This window comes from Rhipicephalus sanguineus, chromosome 7, assembly GCF_013339695.2.
Source record: "Rhipicephalus sanguineus isolate Rsan-2018 chromosome 7, BIME_Rsan_1.4, whole genome shotgun sequence".
In the NCBI taxonomy this organism is placed as follows: domain Eukaryota; kingdom Metazoa; phylum Arthropoda; class Arachnida; order Ixodida; family Ixodidae; genus Rhipicephalus; species Rhipicephalus sanguineus.
In genome coordinates this window covers 167,257,661-167,279,468 of record NC_051182.1, presented here as the reverse complement: position 1 = coordinate 167,279,468, position 21,808 = coordinate 167,257,661, and the positions used below count along the sequence as shown (strand labels likewise).

General features: G+C 43.8%; 1 protein-coding gene across 3 annotated transcripts in view; it reads left to right on the top strand.

Moving 5' to 3' along the window:
- LOC119400521 (85/88 kDa calcium-independent phospholipase A2) overlaps positions 1 to 21,808 on the top strand; it is a 38,947-nt gene that overhangs the window by 1,810 nt on the left and 15,329 nt on the right. Inside the window, exons 3-11 of one of the 3 annotated variants that reach the window (XM_049418109.1) lie at positions 1,060 to 1,226; positions 4,170 to 4,385; positions 5,122 to 5,299; positions 8,245 to 8,423; positions 10,710 to 10,806; positions 13,474 to 13,656; positions 15,615 to 15,659; positions 17,072 to 17,119; positions 19,921 to 20,173. In XM_049418109.1, coding sequence (XP_049274066.1) covers positions 1,060 to 1,226; positions 4,170 to 4,385; positions 5,122 to 5,299; positions 8,245 to 8,423; positions 10,710 to 10,806; positions 13,474 to 13,656; positions 15,615 to 15,659; positions 17,072 to 17,119; positions 19,921 to 20,173 — 1,366 coding nt within the window. The remainder of the gene's footprint in view (positions 1 to 1,059; positions 1,227 to 4,169; positions 4,386 to 5,121; positions 5,300 to 8,244; positions 8,424 to 10,709; positions 10,807 to 13,473; positions 13,657 to 15,614; positions 15,660 to 17,071; positions 17,120 to 19,920; positions 20,174 to 21,808) is intronic. The other 2 variants (XM_037667579.2, XM_037667582.2) reach the window with 2 other exon arrangements.

Sequence of the window (21,808 nt, the reverse complement as noted above, 5' to 3'; positions counted from 1 at the left end):
AAAAAACCCTCGCTAGCCGAAACTATCCGGAGCCCTTCACTACGGCATCTCTCATAGCCTTAGTCGCTTTGGGGCATTAAACCCCAGAAACCAACCAACCTGTACTGGTGCAAAATATGAGTCCCGTACCGATGCCTTTTCAGGGCTTAGTCTTAGCGCGATCACTCTACCATCTGAGCTAACCAGAAAGCCAGGAGATCACAGCCTGAGGGCAAATTAATCACCAACTTGAAGCATCCCAAAGCTACCCAGGTGAAAATGATTCCCATTCCCAGCTGGGTTATGAAACCTGGAAATCTTTCCAGGCTGGAAAATTTCCCAGCTGGAGATGGGAAAATTTCCAGCCTGGAAAAATTTCCAGCTTCCATAACCCAGCTGGGAATGGAAATATTTCCAGTTGGGAATGGAAATATTTTCAGCAAATATTTCCAGCAGGAAATGGCAAAATTTCTAGTTGGAATCCTTCATTCCCAGCTGGAAATGGAAGTTTCCAGATTTGACCTCGCGGCTATCGCATGCGTCTTAGCATAGAAATTTTTTCATCTGAAGCTTTCTTTCCGAGATATCTGTATGGATCCAGTGTGCTTTTTTAGCGCAAAACAAGACGGACGACAGACAAGATGTCCTGTCGTCTGTCTCGTGTTGTTGTTTTGTGCTATCGCGGGATCAAATCCCGGCCGCGGCGGCTGCGTTTTCAATGGAGGCGAAAATGTTTGAGGCCCGTGTACTTATATTTAAGTGCACGTTAAAGAACACCAGGTGGTCGAAATTTCCGGAGCCCTCCACTGCGGCATCCCTCATAAATATATCGTGGCTTTGGGACGTTGAATCCCAGATATTAATTGTTTTGCGCTAAGAAAGCACTGTGGATTCACACCATCTAACCCGTCAATGCATTGTGTTGAAATATCCGTATGGATTCCTTTAGTAGCTTGCTACAGGTGGTTGGATCACAACCTTTTCCTTTCATTATCTTCATCAGTGATTTTGCTTTTGATACATCATCTTAACATGCACAGTTGTGTGCACAGAGCGTGAAGGGGTTGGTATTATGCACAGGTGATAGAGGTGAAACCGGACGAGTATGCCCTCTGCAACATCCTTGCCCGCGAAGACTCGCTGGTGCTATACCAGTACCCGCCCAGCACACCGGTCACCGAGGACTCCGCCTCGTACGATGTGGTGCTTCACAAAGACATCACACGATCCCCTCATGCGGCCTTCAGGTAATCGCATAAATGTCTCTTCGACCACGTTATCCCCTTCGGGCGCGAATTATGATCGACTGCCTGCAGATGTGTCAAATTCGTGCAACATAATTCTAAGGCACTTTATATCATTCCGAGAAATAAGGTGAAGTAATATGTTGTTTTGTGCGAGTTTTAGTAATTAACCCAAATTAGCATGTAATCAAATATTTCAATATTCCGAAGAACTGAGCGCTGGGCAGGTTGGTAATACACTTTGGTGAAAACTGCACGAAAAAAGAAAAAGAGGGGACAAAAAAAAGGAAGCATTATTCTGCAGTCGGCATGTACCAGTTTTACTTAAAGGGGCCCTGTGACACTTTTGCGACTGCCTTATTTAGCACCGCAAATGCGCGTAGTAATGAGTGCCGAGACGAACGCAAAAAGAATTATGCAAATTAGTGCACGAACAGGGAAGTTATTAGTCCTCAAAGTTCAAAACTGAAGCAGACGACGACGAGAAACGTTTTTTTCGCATTTCACTCTCCCGCCAACGTCAAAGGCCGGTTCCAATCACCGCGTGCATCTTATAAAGACATACCGGAAATGTCACCTCATGGTGGCCTTCACACAGTACCTTGCTACCGCTCTTTTTGACGGCGTTGTTACCCTAGTTACGATGAACCACGTGCATCAGCTAGCAGACGCTCCCATGGTTTGTCGTGTAGTGCACACAATGAGTCTGGAAGACCTAACAGACCTCGAGCACGAGCTCTTGTTATGCAGCGATGGCTTGCATGTCGTACACGCCATTGCAAACTGAAAGTGCGTCACTGAGCCCCGCGCAACGCGAGGATGGCTCTGAGGGCCCAGACGAAATGCTAACGCCCGATGACGCGGAAGGCGTTGGCCGGTAAGCGTTTAGAATTTTTTTTTCGTTGACAGCATCGTGCCGAACTGAGTGTTGCGTGTTTAGCAGGTGCCAGTGTGTCCGGTGTCGCTCGATGCCACAAAAGGCAAAACACGGAAGAGTATCGTTTGATTACCATTCCCACCAGTTCCACAGCGCACCTAGCGTCGTGTTCATTGTTTTCAAAATGCATCAGTTAGAAAGGAATGATTTGTTTCTGAGAAAGCATAAAAAGGGGTTTTGTTTCTTTTAGGGCTCCGTAATATGGCCTAGCTACCACTATGTGAATATTACATGGTAGTACTTGTAGCGTCAAGCCAATCAAAACGCACGGCCTTTGTCGTCACTGTCACCTGACGAAACGTCACTTCCCATAACAAAAATAGCCGATGTGTGTCGCTGTAGTCGGAAATCAAGGTAGTTTATCCGGTGAAATAAAATTATAACGGCTTCGTTTTCGGCGTTGCCACTTGCGCAACGATGTCGGCACATTCCACAGTACCTGAACAAGCGTTGAAAACGACATGCTTAGTTTGTGTCGCAGAGCCCCTTTAAGGAGAATCAAATGGTAGGCTCACAATGCAAGCACAAATTGTTTTTGGTTGTATTCAATTAAAGCAAAGAAAAATAATATTTTTGACAGACATTGGCATTGTAACGCAGCATGTTGACTGAGCCGTCGAACATCGTAGTGCCATCGCCAAAGTGGTCGGCTGCATTCATACGCAGCACACTGAGGTTAAGGAAAGCCACATTGGTTGTGCAGAAGGTTCATTTCATCCTATGTGCAATGTATCTTACTCTTTCTTGGCCACAAAGGTTGCAGAGCTTCAAAGTACAGTAGAACCCCACTTATACATTTTCCCGCTAGTAATGTTTCCGGAGTCCAGTACCAGTAAACGGACGCCTATGAACTAGAACCCCCTTTTCACAGATCGGTGCTGCAACGTTCCTTCCTGACCGCTTGTGAACTGTTGCTGTGATAGTCGTTCAATGACCGTAATTTTTGTTACGTGTAATCTTATTATTATTGTGGACCTTTCATTGTTTTTTCGAGTGATCTCTGTTGCTGTCTCGCTTTTATTATGGCGGCCGAATGATCTTATGTGTAACCCCGAACACGTTCTGATGTTTCCCCTGCAATCTTTGTTTGTAAACTTATTTTGTACATTTCCTTCATTACATTATATGTTTTTTGTCCTTTCTTTTGTTAGTACGATGTATAATCTGTAACTAATGCTGACGTCCTAAACTAACTAATGCTCCCCCATGTTAATACCATCGTATTAAGCTCATTTTGGGTATTTCGAACAATAATAATTGCAGTGCAACATTGTGTAAGGTTTCAAAGCTCACCTCTGGGTTCGAAGGACTGTGTATAAGCAAACACTGCTACTGTGAAAAGGAAACAGCGTGACCTTTTTACATGGTGACAATACCAAAGGGAACGAGCGGACAAGCGCTGACTTTCGACTGAAAGTTTCTTGAACACGAAAGGCATATGTGTAACGGGAAACATTATCAAAGGAAGCATTAAAGCGTGACATGACTTCAGGCGTGATTACATGTGCTCCTCGAGAAATGACAAGTAGACAAAAAAGAGAGGGAGCACACACAGCGCTGCCCTTCTTTCTGTGACGGACAGATGGCTTACCGATGCACGGTGAGTCTTCATGCACTATCTGGGCAGCTTTAATGATTTCGCGAATGCACTGGTCTTGATGTCTGCTGATGATCGTTGATGTCTGCGAAATAATTGAAGTCATCCAGAAAGTACATGAAGGCTCACCATGTATCAGTAAGGCATCTGCCTGTCTGTCGCAGAAAGAATTGTAATTTATAGAGGAGCTTGTTTAATCATGCCTGGAAGTCGTGTCACACTTTAATGTTTCCTTTGATAATATTTTCCGCAACATATATGCCTTTCGTGTGCAATGAACTTTCAGTCGAAAGTCAGTGCTTGTCGTTCTCTTTAGTACTGTCCCATCCGAAAAAGTCGTGCTGCTTCCTTTTCACTGTGCAGAAACAACTAGCCCAAAGATTGACATTACTGCTACTGCGCTTGTTTGCAGCCTTCTGCGCACCAAGGACCAAGTGGCGGCCGAGGTTTGCTTCATGCTGCTCAAGGACAAGCTGCCCCTGCTGCTCGAGTGCGTGCCCGACATGCTCACCAAGGAGCTGGTGCAGGAGGTGGTTCAGCTGGTGCGCTCAAACCACACCTGGAACCTGGCACACCTGGCCGCCCACCTGGGGCTCGTCGACTGCTTCAAGAATGCTCGAGTAGCCGCGTACGCAGGCAGTTTTGTGCTTTGGGGTACTGTCTTGACTTACCTTTGAAGAGTTGTGTAGCACAGCTCTTCAGAAGTAGTCTTGTTTTACAGCAGAGCTGTCTTATTGTAACCTGTGCCTTTGTCGTCGTAGCCGTTGTCCTCTTAGTAGTAGTAGTAGTAGTAGTAGTAGCATTAGTAGTCACGCAGGTCACGTGACCAGAGGGGGGAGTGAATAAAGAATTAAAACGAAATGTTGATGATGATACTTCAAATAAATAAAATGAAATGATGACGATGATGAGTCTGAACAAAATACCAGGAAAGCAATTCACACTTTTCATGAATTACATTAATTAGAGACTTGCACGAATTGTAATAAACCAAGGCAAGGCACCTGGACGATTGAGAGGGTCATGAAGATAGCATGTGGATAACACTTGGCAGGATTCCAGCTGCGCTGGCGGCAAATCACACGACATGAGACGTTTGCTGAAACGCCATTGCTTGAGTGCACAGATCACGTGATCTCGCTTTGCCCAATCAAGTGTAAACATGTGTATTTCATTTCTAGCGGCGAATTTACGACACTGTGGGATCCCGCTAGCCAATCACATACACTCAGGTGCTTACAGGGTCGCTGTCCAACGGTTTTCAGGGCGTGGAACGGGCTCTATTTATTATTACAATATCTTGTCGTTATCATCATGTGCTGCAGTGATAAACACATACGTAGAACCTACTGCTTTTATTTCAGGCAAATATCGGAGTGTGCCCAAGACACCCTCGTAACACCCCTGCATGTAGCAGTTCGCGCCCAGAAGCTCAACTCTGTCCAAGTTCTCATGTCCATGGATGCTCCACTCCACCTGATCGACCACAACGGTGACACCATCTACCATGCCGCCGCTGTCACCACCAAGGAGCTCATCAAGGTACGTGTATATGCCCTCGGGAGCAGCTCAGGTCTCAATGGACAATTCTAGTAAAGGGGTACTGACACCAATTTTAGAAGCTGGGTTTACTATGCCATACAAATCCGCTGTATACTGAGACGTCTCTGAGCAAGTGTGAAGCTCAGTAAATGCTGATTAAAATACCTTATTTTGATTTTAAAGTCAATTTTCGCATGGCACACCTACTGACATGGACACTAGCGTGTCGTCAGGCTACAGTACCCATTCCGGCAACTCCATGCACCAGTATGGATAGTGGCAATGATGTCAGGTACCAAAAAATACAAAATGGTCGCTTATGTGTCACTAACGCAGCCACGGAGCGGAGCAGCTATTAAAATGTCACGATATCTTGTGCGAGCACGTGATGAGAAGCTCATAGTATGTCTTGATGTCGAAGTACAGTAGGAACAGAAACTAGCTTTTAAAAACATGTTGTCATTAATTTTTCAGGGCACACTCATGCTTACCAGCACATTTTATATGCTCTTCAGGGCTTGGCCTTTCATTTGACGTAAAAAAACGGCAATGGAAAATTTTCGTGTCTGTACCCCTTAACACTTTCCTGTCCACAGGAAAATAGGCCCAATTCTGGGTCCTCTAGTAAACAACTTTTATACTGCCCCAGAATATTATTGGTACTATAATATATGGTGTCAATATGTAGAATAAGGAATGCGCTTTCAAATGGTATTTAATTTAATCAAACATTTCTGAAGAATTTTGTGGAAAAAGAAAGTTTAATAGCAACATTTTTTACAAAAACGAAAACACTGTAGAAACATCAATGCTGCTTTGCATCAATTGAATACAAAGAAAATGTTGAAATATACATTTTAACCAAAAATTCCATATCCAATATATATCCTTGCAAATATAAGCAGCCTATCTCTAGTTGTTGCTTAGATACATAAGAAAACGGTAGCCCAAGTGGCTATTGTGCCAGCACGCAATGTAGTTACGTGATGCGGTGAAGCACAAGTTTGTGCAGCGTGTTTTGCAGAATACATTCGTTTTCTGTGTTACTTTTTGCTCAAGAGTATGCATATTTATTAGTTGTGTTGCACATCTCGGCGATTATTTCTCAGGCAAAGAAGAGCATGAAGAAATCGACGGCTCCGACGAAATACCGCGCGACACTACGGAGCACAATGCCGAGGTCCGCTCTGGGTAGTTTTCTCGCGCTAAACTCCACTCGTTCAGTAGCCACCAGCAAGCGGTCCCGCCCAAACGATGCTGACACCCCACAGATCAGAACTGTGACCTTTCGAACACGCCGGATATCTCTTGAACGGAGCGCGGCAGCGGCGACTCGGTTCGGAGATCAAAACGAAAGTTACCGGCGCATACCTATTGACGTTCTGTGGCTGTTTGACGCACTTTTGCTATCTGTGCTAAAGACCCATGAGTCAAAATCATCTTCCGAGTCTGCGCTGCGGCCAACGTAAAAAAATTCTGACTCAGACTCGCCGGAATCCGCCGAAATTTACCTTTTCCGAGAGGCAGGGGCGCGCAATGTCGACGCCATGTTTGAAGCTGCAAATGCTCAGTCTTCTCGACTTAAGTGGCACTTCAAAGCTCTCTCCGCGGTGGAAAAAATAAACGAATATGGGAAACCAGTAAAATTGCTCCCGTTTTATACGCTGGATGATGTTAGCTGTCTGTAAGTGCTTCTAGCATGGCAAAATATAAAGTTGAAAACCGTCGTTAGCAGGCTATCGATAGGTATAGGCGCGGACAGGAAAGTGTTAAAGGGCCCGCAAACGATTCCAAGGTCAAGACGCCACAGATGCCGGTGTGTCCGAGGTCCAAAATTTGTGATAAAGAGAACTGCATGCTCGTACAATGTGAACATGCTGCAGCAAGGATTTTGCGAATAAATGCTGTAATAAGGAAGTTAACACGGGATAGAACGACTCTTTCCTGGCCGCTTCAGCTGGTTTCGGTTTCTCGCTCGGGCTCCCCTCCCTTCCCCGCTGCGAACAGGTGTAGCTCATTGTCATGACTGCGCCCACTTTGGCAACATAACACGACATCAGTGTTTTACATCATCAGTGCGCTGGTAATGACTGTGCAAGGCTTCCTGGACGTGTAGCTTGTGTCAGTTACTCGCAGGCAACACGGTGAGGAAGTGCGGTGTGAGGCACTGGTGAGTTACAAAAATATGCGATGCATGCAAGAGCTGTGCGGCCTTAGCCTGAAACACCGTGGGGACAAGGCGCAGTATCGTAGAGCTCAGTGCTACGTCTGATTCCCCATAGGCAGCATTGTTGCACTTAGCAGGCAAGAGTACTTGTCATTCGTCGGAGAGAGGTGCGGGAATTGTTAGAAATAGAGTGCGCAGCGCTGTGATGTTCGCCTAAGTGTGAGTGCCGCTGCCTTCTGTATAAATTATTTAGCTTGTTTGTAAGTGTTAAAAATATTAAGAAAACTTGAGGCCTGTTTACTGGCCCTTTAACAGGAATTAAACAATCCCACTTGTTTGAGTTAATTACTTTCCACAATATCAAAGACACCATGAAATTAATCTGGGGTCAGTCCCTCACTACAACTTGCCTCATAACCATGTTGTGTTTTCAGAATGTAAAATTGCAGCATTTCCGCCGCAGTGGTCTAACAGTTATGGTGCTTGACTGCTGACCCGAAGGTCGCGGGATTGAATCTCGACCGCAGTGGCCACATTTCAATGGAGGCAAAATGCTTGAGGCCTGTGCACTTGGATTTAGGTGCACGTTAAGAGCACCAAGTGGTCGAAATAGCCAGAGCCCTTCACTACGGCATCCCTCATAATCATATTGTGGTTTTGGGACGTATAACCATAACAGTTACAATTAAACTCCAGCATTAAGTTTAATTTTACTGTCTCAACGTTGACTGTTCGCGAATTCCTAAGTATTAGTGCTGACATAGCAGACACTTTGCAGGCGCTCGGTTCAAGGCCTGCCCCAGTTGCTGTCATCAACCAGGTCAACAACGATGGCTACACCCCTCTCCAGCTGGCATGTCTCACAGACAAGCCAGAGTGTGTCCGCGAGTTGCTGAAAGAGGGCGCGGACGTCAACTCTGCCTCTGTTAACCTGGCCGATCGAAACAACAGCACGTGGTAAGGAGGCTGATGTGCAAGTGTGCTCTCTTTCTTACTTGGGCAGGCAATGCTTCTGAAGCCACACATGTGGTGTGGTCATAGATATTTCACGCTGCACATTTCACAGTGCAGTTGTTTTGATCTTTATAACACGTTCTGTGAAACAGCTAAGTAATATAGTATTAAGCTGGGAGGCTGCTCTTTAAAACCGTTTTAACAGCAAAGCTGTTCAGCAAATCGTTCCATGTATATCGTATCACGAAACTATCATCATCATAGACGGGTTTTATGTGTCACAGAATTTGGGTAAATCCCAATACTCACCACTGGTCCACTAAAAATGAAGGAGGCTGTGAAAATGGCTGCGAAACGATGGTGGCGAGCTGAAGACCCCGAGTATATACAGTGAGAGAATACTAGGGAACGGGAAAGGCTACGGCGACTGTGAGAAGACCCCGAAGCAATGGAAGGCCTACGCCAACTACGACATGCTTGTAGATCCATGAGAGATGTGAACGCTTGGTTTCAGCGCGAGTTTCCGTCTCTGGAGTTTGGACAACCGTGTCGTGTCTGTGACTGTCTGTGGGTTAACTCGAACCTCTCTGCGTTGAGAATCAACGTAGAAACAACCTAGCATCACCTAGCTTAAGCCTAGCAATGACCTAGAAGCAACCTAGAAATAACCTGTATCACCTAGCCAAGGCCTAGAAACAGCCTAGAAGCAACCGAATTAGTCTTCAGAATCGTCCAGTTTCACTGTTTCAAGCCTTGCGCAGCTTAGTACAAGCTTCGCCAAATTTTTTATATTCTTGATCGATTGTGACAAAACATGCTGAGTTTCTGTATATTCGTGTGCTGATTTCAAATATACAATTATCTTTCCAGTACACTACAATGCTTTTAAACTGTAGATCATTTCATGTGCCTTGTTTGGAGCAGACCTTTCCTAAATTCAGAGAGTTACAATGTTAATTAACATATCAGAATAATTCGGAATCAGAACTGCATGCAATAAAACAAGAATGGATGTTCTGAACCCATTTCAACAAAAGTTCTGATATGTTGAAAATTCACAAGTAAGTCGACATCCAGCTGCTATTTCACTCGTAATGTTTAACACACCATAACCTTTGTTCAAATAGGTTTAGAACATCAGCTTTTGTTTTATTGCATACAGTTCTGATTTTCCAGATTATTCTGATATGCCAATTTTCCTTGTAACACTCTCAGTTTAAGAATAATCGTGCTCGAAAAAAGGGACGTGAAATGTTCAATATTTTAGAAACCACATTGGAACTTCGATTATATGTCCCCTGGTCATGTGATGACCCACATTTTACGACAAATTGGCTTGGTCCCGGCAAAACCCCCTAGAAATAATGTGTTAAAAACCTTGGTTGTACGACTCAATTTTACGCGAGCCCCGCCTCATATGACGCCTCCCTGGGACCGTCCAAGAAAAAAAAAAAAATGCCCTAAGACGATGCAGGCTGCCAAGCGAGCACATTGTGGCTGGATGAAAAAAGTTGGAAAACCGAGTTCCTCTGTGCTGCCACCAAGGGGCCTCTTCAATGTTTCGACTCGCAGGCTGCCATAGCTAGCCAGAACCAGCCGTAGCGCATTCGTTTTTGTCACATTGCACTGCTCACCGCGCTGTGCAATTGCGGTGCGGTGTCTTTTTTTTTTTCTGGCTGGGTGGTTCTGGAGTGACCCTTGTGAGCAGATAACATCGCAGATAATTTCAAGCTTGCTTTCTAGTATGTGATAACTTTCACTAGATTTCGCGTCATTGCACCGGGCGTGCTGAACGGCGATTGTTAAGCCCGTCTACGTTAATTTAATCTACCTTCTTTGGAGCAGCGCAGGTTCGTGCCACGGACTTTCTGAGGCAGTGTGTACACACTTTTATGGGGCAACAATGACCTTCCCTGCCTATGTTCTTAGTTTTTCGATTATACGACGATTTTGCATGGTCCCCTGAAAGTTGCATAGTTGAGGTTCCACTACATACTGTATTGGGAGAATAATTGCATATTTGAAACCAGCATAAATTCACCAAGTTTCAACAAAATCAATTAAGGATTAAAAATAAAACTTTTAAAGAGAAGCATTGCCCCTTACCTCTTCCAGGGTCACCGCACAGCCAGATGAGAAATACAGTTTAAGCGCAAAGCAACTTCTACACTCTTGATGACCCATAGCTCATCATAGCTCATCATAGCTCTGTGAACTGTCTAGGGCTCCGCATACTTTAAGTGACAGCCCGGGTTAATCAAATCCCCTTTTTTTTGCTCGCTCTTTCAGCCTCGGGCGAGACAACGTTGAGCAGAACGTCCACAATTTCCAGATTGAGGACATGAAGCACGGTGGCACTCCGCTTCACTGGGCCAAAACCACACAGGTAGTGCATCACTTGTGCCATTTAAAATATAGGGGCGTGTTATTGTTTAGAAGTTTATAACATTAGATCGAATAGTGCCCTGTTTGTTCAGTCTTCGAGCAATAGCTCCTATTCGCAAATACGAATATTTCAGAATGTCATATGTACTCAAATATGTACAATGAAATGACGATAGACTTTGCCCCACAGCCATTGTATAGACCTTACGCAAAATTGCTGCCATCTGTTGGAGATTTGATGAAGCTACTGATTCGGCGCCATGTTGGAGGCTCGTGTCTGAATCGTATTGCTGTCACTGCTTTAGCTTCTTGCTTGTATCTGCTTTGATAGTGAAGCAATCGGGGCATAAAAACGTCACATGAGTGCATTACCGGCATTTCCTAGTTATTACGTTGACGGTGTTTGCGTGTAAAGAACTGCTTCACAGCGAGAAGAAAGTACAAGTTTGACACCGCGAGTCACATACAGGCCTGCCGTCGTCGAGAATGAAGCTATGTGCTAGGTTACAAATTTTGTCTGTCTGTTTTCAGTGTAGCGAATGAAGTGTTGTTAACTATCTGAATAACATGGGTGTAGTGTAAGATGGTTCAGAAGAGGCTTTAGCGTGCGACACAGCTAGGCACAGCGATGACGGTAAGAAAGTGCTGTTGACCCAATTCAAAGCGTATTTCATAAGGGACAGCCTATGTCGACCTGATGTACTGATAAAACATATTTTGCTGCTGTAGTCACCGACGTATGTCATGTACAGAATTACCGCGCATTTAAAATGTAAAAACATTCCGCGTCTCATGCACATGAAAAGTGAACATGAAAAGTGCTAGTGTCTCCAAGAAGTATATGCTGATCAACTGGTATTTTATTGAATATCCTTCCGACATGTGCTGCTGTATAACACGATGCGCCAAGATTATTTCGTTCATATCGTCGCCTTTGGAACCTACTGGTGCCCTACAATTCCAACCCGTTGCGGCAAGGCAGTCTTGTGTCACCGACTGAACGCTTGCGAAATCACCTCAGTGCGTAACCAGCTGTAGCGCACCCACAGTCGAATGTAGCACATTTCCCAAAACAGCATCTTTTTAGTTTCGTAAGAAAAGCACCACACACTTGAAGCACCTATTAACATTTCAGAGCACACAGGGGTGGATACAGGATTTTTACGAAAGGGGATCAGCTTTTGGGAAAACCTGATGTGCTATTCTTGGGGTATCAATTAAACAAAAAAAAAGGGGGGGGGGGGAGTGGGGGCAGTCAGGACATCCGGGCCGACCGTCTGAATCTGGCAGTGATACCCCATGGAATGCTTGAAAAATACGCCTAGTGAAGCGATACACGCACAAAGCATCCCATCAAACTTGTTAAACTCTATGATCGAAAACAAACCACAAACAACATGCTCCAGCAAACCAGTCCGTTCGCTGAAAATCAATGACGCACACGAGCTACCTCTCTAACATGTAATTGTTATCATAATCTAATAAACAACGTGATGTCAACAACATCGCAGGCATGCGCGAGTAGCCGCGATGCAGCTTTGAAGCGGGTTTGTCGGTGCCTGCAAGCACACTGCACGAAATCTGTCTCCTTCTGGCTTGACATGAAAGAGCGTTTTCTGATGAGTGCCGATGCTGTCACATACCGCATATACTAAGAACGGCAAACGTTAACAGGGCATTAGTCGTAAGCAGTAGCTGGAGCAACAGAATGATCTGCTGATTCTTGTCGGTTGCGAGGAAATCTAATAACAAGGAGGTTAGTTTCCTGCAAACATTTTTTTCAGCATCCCAATTTCCTCAATCTGAGCAACACGGCACATGAAAATATGTCGGCATTGCCGTTCCCATCAGCCGCCACGCTCCCTGTGTGCACATGGGAAGTGCGCTTAGCCTTCTTTATGGCGGAAATGCGCATGGCGGCCGCTAGGTGACAGCAGATTTTGCGTAAGGTCTATAGACAGAAAACTAGAAAGCTTTAAGCAGTACTGACACAAAATTTTCAATTGTCACTTTTTTTGTTTTGCATCAAATGAAAAGCCAAGCCCTCAAGGGCCTAGAAGATGCACTGGTAAGAGTGGTAAGCATGAGTGCACCCTGAAAAAGTAATTACAGCATGTTTTTAAAAGCTAGTTTCGGTTCCTACTGTACCGTAACATCACGACATGGTATGAGAGCTTCTCGTCACATGCTCGCGCCAGATATCGTGACATTTCCACGGCCGCTCGACTCCGTGGCTCTGTTGGTGATGCACAAGCGGCCATCTTGAATGTTTTTGGTGATGCACAATCGGCCATATTGAATGTTTTGGTACCTGGCATCATCACAACTAGCCATACTGGAGCGTGAAGTCACTAGAAAAATGACATTGCAGCCTGATGTCATGATAGTGTCGACGCCAGTAGGTGCGCCATGCGAAAATCGACTTTATGTCAAAATAAAATATCTTTATCAGCATTTACTGATCTTCACACTTGCTCAGAGCCGTCTCTGTATACAGGAGATTTGTATGGCAGAGTGAAACTCATCTTCAACATTTGGTGTCAGTACCGCTTTGAAAGGAGGAATAGCTAGACATTTCAGCTTTTGTTTGACAATGGCAAAATGTTCAGTGAATTCATGGTGCTTGCAGTTGCCAGAAGTGAAGTGTGCTCCTCCGTAATTTGTGCAGTGCCTGGAGACCATGATTGAGCTCGGCTGTGACCTGGATGCCAAGAACTTCCAGGGGAACACAGCAATGCACATCATGGTTGCCAGAGGCCGGCTCAACTGCGTCATCAGCCTGCTCAGCCACGGTGCCAACGTCAATGCCGTCGGGAGTGATGGCGATTCGCCTCTGCACGTAGCCGTGCGGGTGCGTGTTGCCTGTTCCCAGTACATCTCACTTATCAAAAGGACACCTATATTAAAGGGGTCATTAACCACTTTCTCAAGTAATCATGAGCCAATCTCAGTATCGGAGTTTACTGCCTCGCAAATCAATTGATGCAAAAATTTTTCATATACGTCAGAAACGAGGGGAGTTTCAGGGGTTTGTTACATGCTTTCAGTGCTTTCTATCTTCTCTTGTCCCAGCAAGCACGCTGGAAGCTATACAGGGAGGGATGGCGCAGGGGAAAGAAGTTACGTCAGTGCGCCTCATGGCCTTGAGTGCGCGTGACGAAATGCGATCGCTCTCTCCCAATGTGATTCCTGTGCGTGAGTGTGGCTCACTGTGTAATGTTAGCACACTATGGAGTGCAGCGCCGCCACCCTGTGGCAAGAAGCGCATCTGATCCAAACGCTTCTCTTGATTTGTCGGCTATTAGCCAACAACATGCTACTCGCCGTTTGACGTCAAACAGCGGTTGCCAGCAGCTCTGAAAACAGTTAGCGCAAGCCTCGGTATGAAAAGAGGGTGCCCGATAAAATGGTAACTGTGAGCTCCGCTTGTAAACTCTCCTTGCCGCGCACGACTGCAGGATTTGGCAGAGCTGTTAATAGCAGTGTCTGCTGTCTGCAGGATGTGTTTTCTCGCCAAGCTCGAGGGGTGGTTCATGACCCTTTGAGATGTTACAGTCATCATCGTCACCATTCTTGGCCTAATTTTTAATGTCCACTGCAAGACAAAGGCCTCTATCAGTGATCTCCAGTTTACCCTATCCTGCGTGTGCCAATTCCGTTTTATCCATGCGAGCATCTTAATTTTGTCATTTCATCTAACTCGCTGCCATTCTCGGCTGCGAGTTAACACTTGGTAACCATTTTCATGCTCTGACCACCGGTTGTATGTACTATGCATTATGTGGCCGTTACAAGTCCATGTCTTTTGCTTAATAAATTATTGCCAAAGAAGAGAGGCCTTGGTCCATCCCCCTTCTTCAGCAAGTTACTAGTAATAAAACAGTAAATTAATAATAGTAATTAATAGTAAATCACTAGTAATAAATACTAGCATTTCACTAGTAGTAGTACTACTACTACCGCTACTACAATTACTGCTAGTAATTACTAAAGTAGGTTACTATATTTCAGTTAATGCCAGAAATGCCACTTTGATGAGTCTTGATCAGCCAGAAAAGACGCTAGAAAAAAATCCATGATAAATGTTTTTTACGCACAGCTGGAAAAGGTTAGCATTAAGGATTAGACTGACACACCGGCAAAATAATGTTAACGGCAAAAAAGAAGTCGTTTTTATATATTGACGATATCTGACATGGCATTGGTTGCTTAAAAAATGAAAACGTGCTGCTGTTCATCACCATGTGCTCCGTCTACGTGAAGCAAAGTATTGTTCCAAACTTGCACAGCAAATGATCTAGCACACCATGGCACAACGTGCTTAGCTGCATGTAGTGTGTTGGTCGCTGGCATACCATGAGTGTGCAGCAGTAATTGGGGGTCGGACAGTTGAAGCAGTAGATATTTTTCATAAGAAAACATCGTCACGTGCCACTTTCAAAGGTTTGATGTTAATCAAACAGCTTGTCCAATTCCTCTCATGATGTTTTGGCGGGTAGTGCTGTTTTAACAGACCATTTCTACAGCAGACAGATTTTATGCCTTACTCGCACCGATACTCGCATTCCTGTAAGTATGCTGTACTGGGACACTTTCATAATTTGTTTCATGACAATTGTGTGATGCCATGTGTTGTACAGAGTGTTATTGCTCTGGTAATTCTGACGTTACAGCTGATGTGTCGTGTAGTATGAAATGTTTAATGTAACGAAGGCAATACTTTCGTGGCCAGTGACGCTTTAGGAAGGCAGTGCTTTGGGAGAGTGAACAGGCGCGACGCAACATCTGTTTTCGTCTCTTCGGACTTAGGTGGCGGTCCCCAACCATGAAAACTGGTCTATATTTCTCGAGCAGGTGAGTTAGGTGCATGTGTTTGTGTTGTAATTAAGCACACCTCATTACTGGCATCCAGTGGCTGTGCACTACAATTAAAAACATCTTATTATGCATTATAACAGTATAGCATGCACTATAGCTTTTTTGTAGTTTTTAAATTTGAAAACTGTTTGAGAAAAATGTTTGCCTTTGCTCTGCATGAAGTAATCTTTCACTGAGCTTGTCCTGGATAATTAAAATAACTGCAGTGATTTATACGGGAACATAGAGATGAAACCACCAAGCAAGGCATGTAGGTGTGTGCAAATATTCTGAGTTAATTCAGTCTTCAAATTGAATAGTGCTTGACAAAAATGTGAGACTGTGGATATGATTGCATTTGACTATAAACAAGAATTGGGCCTGAACTAGTGAACTACAGTCTGCGAGAAAAGAAACAACCAAAGTCGCAAGAAATTGGTTATTGCAAAAGCACAGAAGGGGGTGTGATATACATATGCGTTAAACAAATACTGATGTCTGTTCACCTATAAAGTCTTTTGCTTACTGTTGAACTTTGATATATCAAGCTTTTCACTATATGAAACATTTGTGGTAATCCCCTTGAAAATACCATGCAAAAGTATAGCATTGTACTAGGCCTACATCACACTCCCAGTCACCTCCGCATACAATATATTGAAAGCCACATTGCGCTTCTGCAAGAAGTCGGGTTGAGTTAGAATGGCTTGGTTTAGGTTAGGTTAGGATAGGTTATGTAGCTGAGCTTCTTCTAACTGGTACAGAGTTCCATCATGCGTCATTGGAAATATTCTTGCTGATGAATCGGTGCTGTCAGACAGGGCAATGAATCGGAAGGGAAGTGTGAACCGTGAAGGGTAACGAATTTAATCTGTGTCTCAAAATATGGATGCCCCACACTGCAAGAATTTTATCTATTTGCACTCCATAATAATGGATTGAAATTGATATGCTTCACTGCAACACAACTATGTAAGGCAACGAAGCATGCTAATGGAGAGAACTTAACGGCTTGCAGTGAAGCATGCCACCAGCGGCGGTTGGACCGCCATGCTACTTGAAGAATGCTCAAGGCCTCCCGCACCGATACTCGCATTCCACAAGGTGGCATTGATGAATAATAAATAAGGAAACCTTTATGCCTTCAACACGGCCTTGAAGGCACAAATCGGCAAACTTCCGCTTTTCACAATAAAGACACTGTTTTGGACGTGCAGAATTTTCAGATGAGTGTCAGCTTGGCATATTTTGTATTTATAGCTATCGATATATGTAACTGTTTCGCTATTCCTTTCAAATTTAATATATCCGGGTTTGACTGTTATAACGACGGCCGTTGTTGGGCACTGCTCCCTTCTAAGATCAGTTTTTTTAACTCGCAACTTTCGTCTTCATGCGATGTTGGTCAGGTTGTTAAGGGCAACAAGAAGGCTCGGCAAAAGGCTGAGCCTCCCAAGGTGAGAAAACGAAAGCCTCGATGTAAGTACTCACCGCCAATACTTGGCCTTGTGGAAGCTGTACGTAAAAGAACTTGTGCACAGCAGGAAAGTGTTGGTTATGATCCTGCAGAAAAAAGTTGAGGAACTTCCAAGTTTTCTGACTTTTACTATTGACTACCAATATTATGATAACAGCAAATTGTTTTTATTTGCATGAGCATTTTTCAGAGAACCCCTTCTGCATTTTGTGGAGAATACAGCGACTGAAACTAGAGAATAAAAAAAAAATATCAGATTGGTATAGCCCCGAACGTTAAGGCTATTTATTGAACGTTGCTGTTTTCACTTATTCCACTTGATACAGTGATAGTTTTTATTTGTAATGCATCCTAGTTATTTGCCATCATTAATTTCCCAATAAAATTGCAATAACAGTTTGTCATGCACTGCTGAGAGTTTTTGTTTTTGTCTTGTTTGCTGTTGTAGTAAGGTGGTTTGCAATGGTGGCCACTGTATGCTTCGGTTGAGGGTTCGCTCTACCTTTAAAAATGACCTTATTGTAAATGTTGCTGGTGAAAGTGGCTAATATAGAGATATTACGGTTTTTTTTTTCTATTTTATTTTAATGCCTCTGAAGTGCCTCATAGAGGACATTACATAGGGGAACGTTCAGTACAAACATGTTATGTCATAAGTACATTAAATGGTAAACATTAAATGGTAAACAAAGCAATCTGGTAATTGGTATCAGAAATCAAAAAAGGCATATTACAAGAACAAAGCAATATCCAAGTGAAAGAATGCGTTATGATGCATGTGTAGTATAAGGTTCTATGAATAATACAGGGATAGTTAAGCACTAGTTGATACAGATTATAAGAAACACAAAGAAGAATGTAAGCCATAAATATCTAGTAAGTATTGAAAACACCGTGTTTGTGCTAAAAAAATAGGCTTCCCCCTTTTTTGTCCTAATGTAGTGCAGATATTTCTTGAAAAAGCATTTGATTTGCACAATTGTCATCAGTGCTGTGCGCAACTGTCTGTTGGGTACATGATCTGCATTGTCAGAAAAGTCATAGCAATGTGCTCAGCACTGCTGACAGTAAGCTATAATGGGAGGATAGTTTGGATAGCTACTACATATCCAAGAGTTTTAGTTGTGGGCGTGTATGTTAAGTTTGTATCTTTGCTGTCTTGTGTAGCAGTGAGAATTTCCTACAGAGCTGTAAGCAGTGGGTACAGATAGTATCTTCTTTGACAGATACTACTCCAAAAAGAGCACAGTTCCACCTCTGCTCAAACCAAAGTGCCAGATTTTTCTGGTTCCCCTTTAACGGCACAGAAACCTTTATTTCAAAACAATCTGCTACCCAATAGTTAGAGTCGTTAAAACAATTTTTTGTTTACTTTCAAAACTTTTTGCTTACTTTCAAAAATCTTAATCCAGGGCCGGACAAGTTTAATTGAGTTCATGCTATTGAAACAAAATGGCAATAACCTAAATAGTTATGGCCATTTTGTTTGTGAAAAAAAAAGGTGGGCTGAACAAAACTGTTTATACTTCGAATAGTCAAAATGACAATTAGCTATCATGAGAAAGCTTGCAATGCTGTTTATCATGCTATGTGCCAGGACGGACATGGAGTACTTTCAACTAGGAGCCTCGTATTGTGAATGGGAGCCCACAAGGCTTGCACTCTCCTAAAGGCACTGAATTGGGGACACGGATCTTTAATAAATCTTCTTTAAATTCTTGATTTAAATTCTTATGTAGTTTTTAAACTGTGAAACATTGTGTTTTTTGGAAGCTAGAGTTTTCCTGAACTAAGAGAGTTACAGAGTAAATCACCATGTCACAGTAATCTGGAATGAGAACTGTATGCGCTAAAACAAGAATGGATGTCCTGAAGCCATTTTAACAAAAGTTATGATATGTTGAACATTCACGAGTGAGTCGATGTCAAGCTGGGATTTTGGTCACAGCTTTTCACCATACTATAACTTCTGTTCAAATGGGTTTGGAACATCCATCCTTGTTTTCTTGCATTCAGTTCTGATTCCAGATTGTTTTGATATGCTGATTTGCCTTGTAACTGTCTCAGTTTAAGCAAAGTCTCACTCCCAAAATGGCACATGGAATGTATGATATTCTAAACACTACATATTGTACTAGAAAAGCAATTGCAATTTGAAATGAGCACATAAATATCGATGACCTCGGCAAGTTTCCTAAAAATTGATCGAGAATATTAAAAAAATGTTTTTGTGCAGTGTCCCTCATGAAGGAATGTTGACGCTTGCCTAAATTTGGCAGTCATGGTGCAGACAAAGAAACAAGCTGTTCTAGAAAACCCTACAGGGTCCCTTATGCATTCGCCTAATATGACTCAGAGGCGAGAGCCATCATTTTCTTTTTCTTCTCAGTAAATTGTATCAATCACCCCACCCCTCAAGGCTTTCGAAACCTATTGCGGTTTTGCACTGCCTCCAAGATCAGATGCATTGCGAGCTTTCTGCACTTCACGTGCCTCCGAGATCGGCCCAACTATGACCAATTGATGGTGTCATGTGATGATGCCATCATATGATGTCACACAATGTGACATCGTAGTGATGTCACTACGACATCTTGATATCACAAATTTTGGTGATCTCTGACGTCATGATGACATCATAAGGTGACATCATTGCATGATGATCTTTTGCATCACTCGTGTTGACGCCAATGGTCACTTTTTGTGTTTGATGAGGCATCTAAGGCGTTTATCTTAAGGGAGGGCGTTGACCTGACAGCCGCTCTCCGTCTGTGCATGCAGAGTGACGTGTCGCTGATTCACGCGCTGATTGTGTTCGGGGCGGACGTGAACCAGCGGAATCAGAAGGGCGAGACGGCACGCCACCTAGCCGCTACGTCCAAGCTGAACAAGAAGGACGTTGTGCTGTACACTCTGCACGCAGTCGGGGCGCACCGCTGTGAGCAGGAACGTGGCTGCAGCGATGGCTGCAGTCCTACTGGTACCTTCGATGGTGTCCCGCCTGACAAACCGGACTTCATACGGCCACCTCGCTGTGAGTGGCACTTTTGTTGGTAATGTTATTTCGAAAAATGTATTCAAACTTGCTTGTGATCTAAAAACAGCAGCGGGAAATTAAAAGACAAGGACATATGAGTTCACACAGCCATACCTGCCAGCCTGGTGACTCTGAACTAGGGGGATTCACAAAGTGGGAGGGAGTAGCGGGGTGACGTGACAGAAGAGAACAGGTGCGCGTGCATATCAATTCAATGTTTCTCAAGGCCACAGTAACGTCATAAACGAATGATTGCCAGTAAAGTTTGTAGATTTCGGCGATAATACTGGTACTCGTAATTATACGGTGCATGCACGCGTGCTTAATTAAGGGACAAAGTCTGTTGTGTCCCATGATAACTAGCAGCCCCTTGCCAATTTTAATGTGCTTTTTCTGCGGCGAAAGTGACTTAAGCATTCCGCACACGATCAGAAAATTTTGGGGCCGATGTCCTTAGTTATAGTAATTTTCTTTTCACGGTGGCGCTAGCACTGCTTTAATGCAATAGCATTAAAGAGCTCGTTTCGCAGAAATTCCGGTGTCGGCCTCATTGGTTGTGAGCGAACAATCATCATCTTGTCCATGACCGAAAAATTGAGAGAGATGCAAATAAAATAAAATAAGTAATAAAAGTCTTCTATTCAAGTGGGAATCGAACACAGGCCGTCTGCATGGGAAGCAGGTGTTCTGCCACAGAGCCACGCTATTGCTTGAGACTGCTTTGGAAAAAAACACTATATGAATGTCATGTAGTGGAAGGAGTCTCTTTAACGCATGTAATATTGCATGGCAGAAGCGTAGAATGCGCCAGGCGTCAAAACATGTGAATTCTGCAACGAATGAGTGTTTTAAAGGCCCACCCATGACAAATCGCTCAGACATATTTAATCATCATCAGCAGCAAAAGCACCAACAAAGTGAGCAGCTCCGTAGGTTCGTGTTGCTTTACGGATGCGTGGTGGGCCCTTCGCTGATTCACAAAAGGAAGAAATACAGTCGACGTCCGATTTCCCGGACCCTCAAGGGACCACGAAAACGTCCGGAAAATCGGGCAGTCCGGGAAAACAATGATAAGCACACAGTTCGTTTCCTTACGGCGCGGTTGAGGAATTCACTGAGAACCGAAGCCAGGCTAGCAATTGAGAAGGCGATGCGCACGGGTCCTGGTTACGCTATCGTGTTCTACTCTTGAAGGCAAAGCTCAAGTGTCCTCCAAGTTTTTTTTCTGAGATTTATGGCCGTGCCCATATAATCTGGAGGATTGCTCAAAATTCAGGAGTCTCCTGGGCAAATTGGGAGACTTGGTAGGTATGCACAACACAGGCACTGAACTGCAAATAAGTTTTTATTGCTGTGCAAGGCATATTTATAAGCGCTGCTTGTTATATGCCATGTATGTGCAGAAAAGAGGGATAGATAAAGAAGATTAGGGACATCATGTGAAAAGTTGTATAATATGGAAAGGCCAGGAAATGACAGCCTTACTTGGCTAAGCCTTAAAGGGGCCCTCCAACACTATTCAACCCCCCATTTTTTACTTGCGGGTTGCGTAGACTGATGGCTGGGGATAATTTTAGCAGCAGCAAAGTTTAAGCACCGATATCAAATTATTTAGTATTTTAATCACGCGGC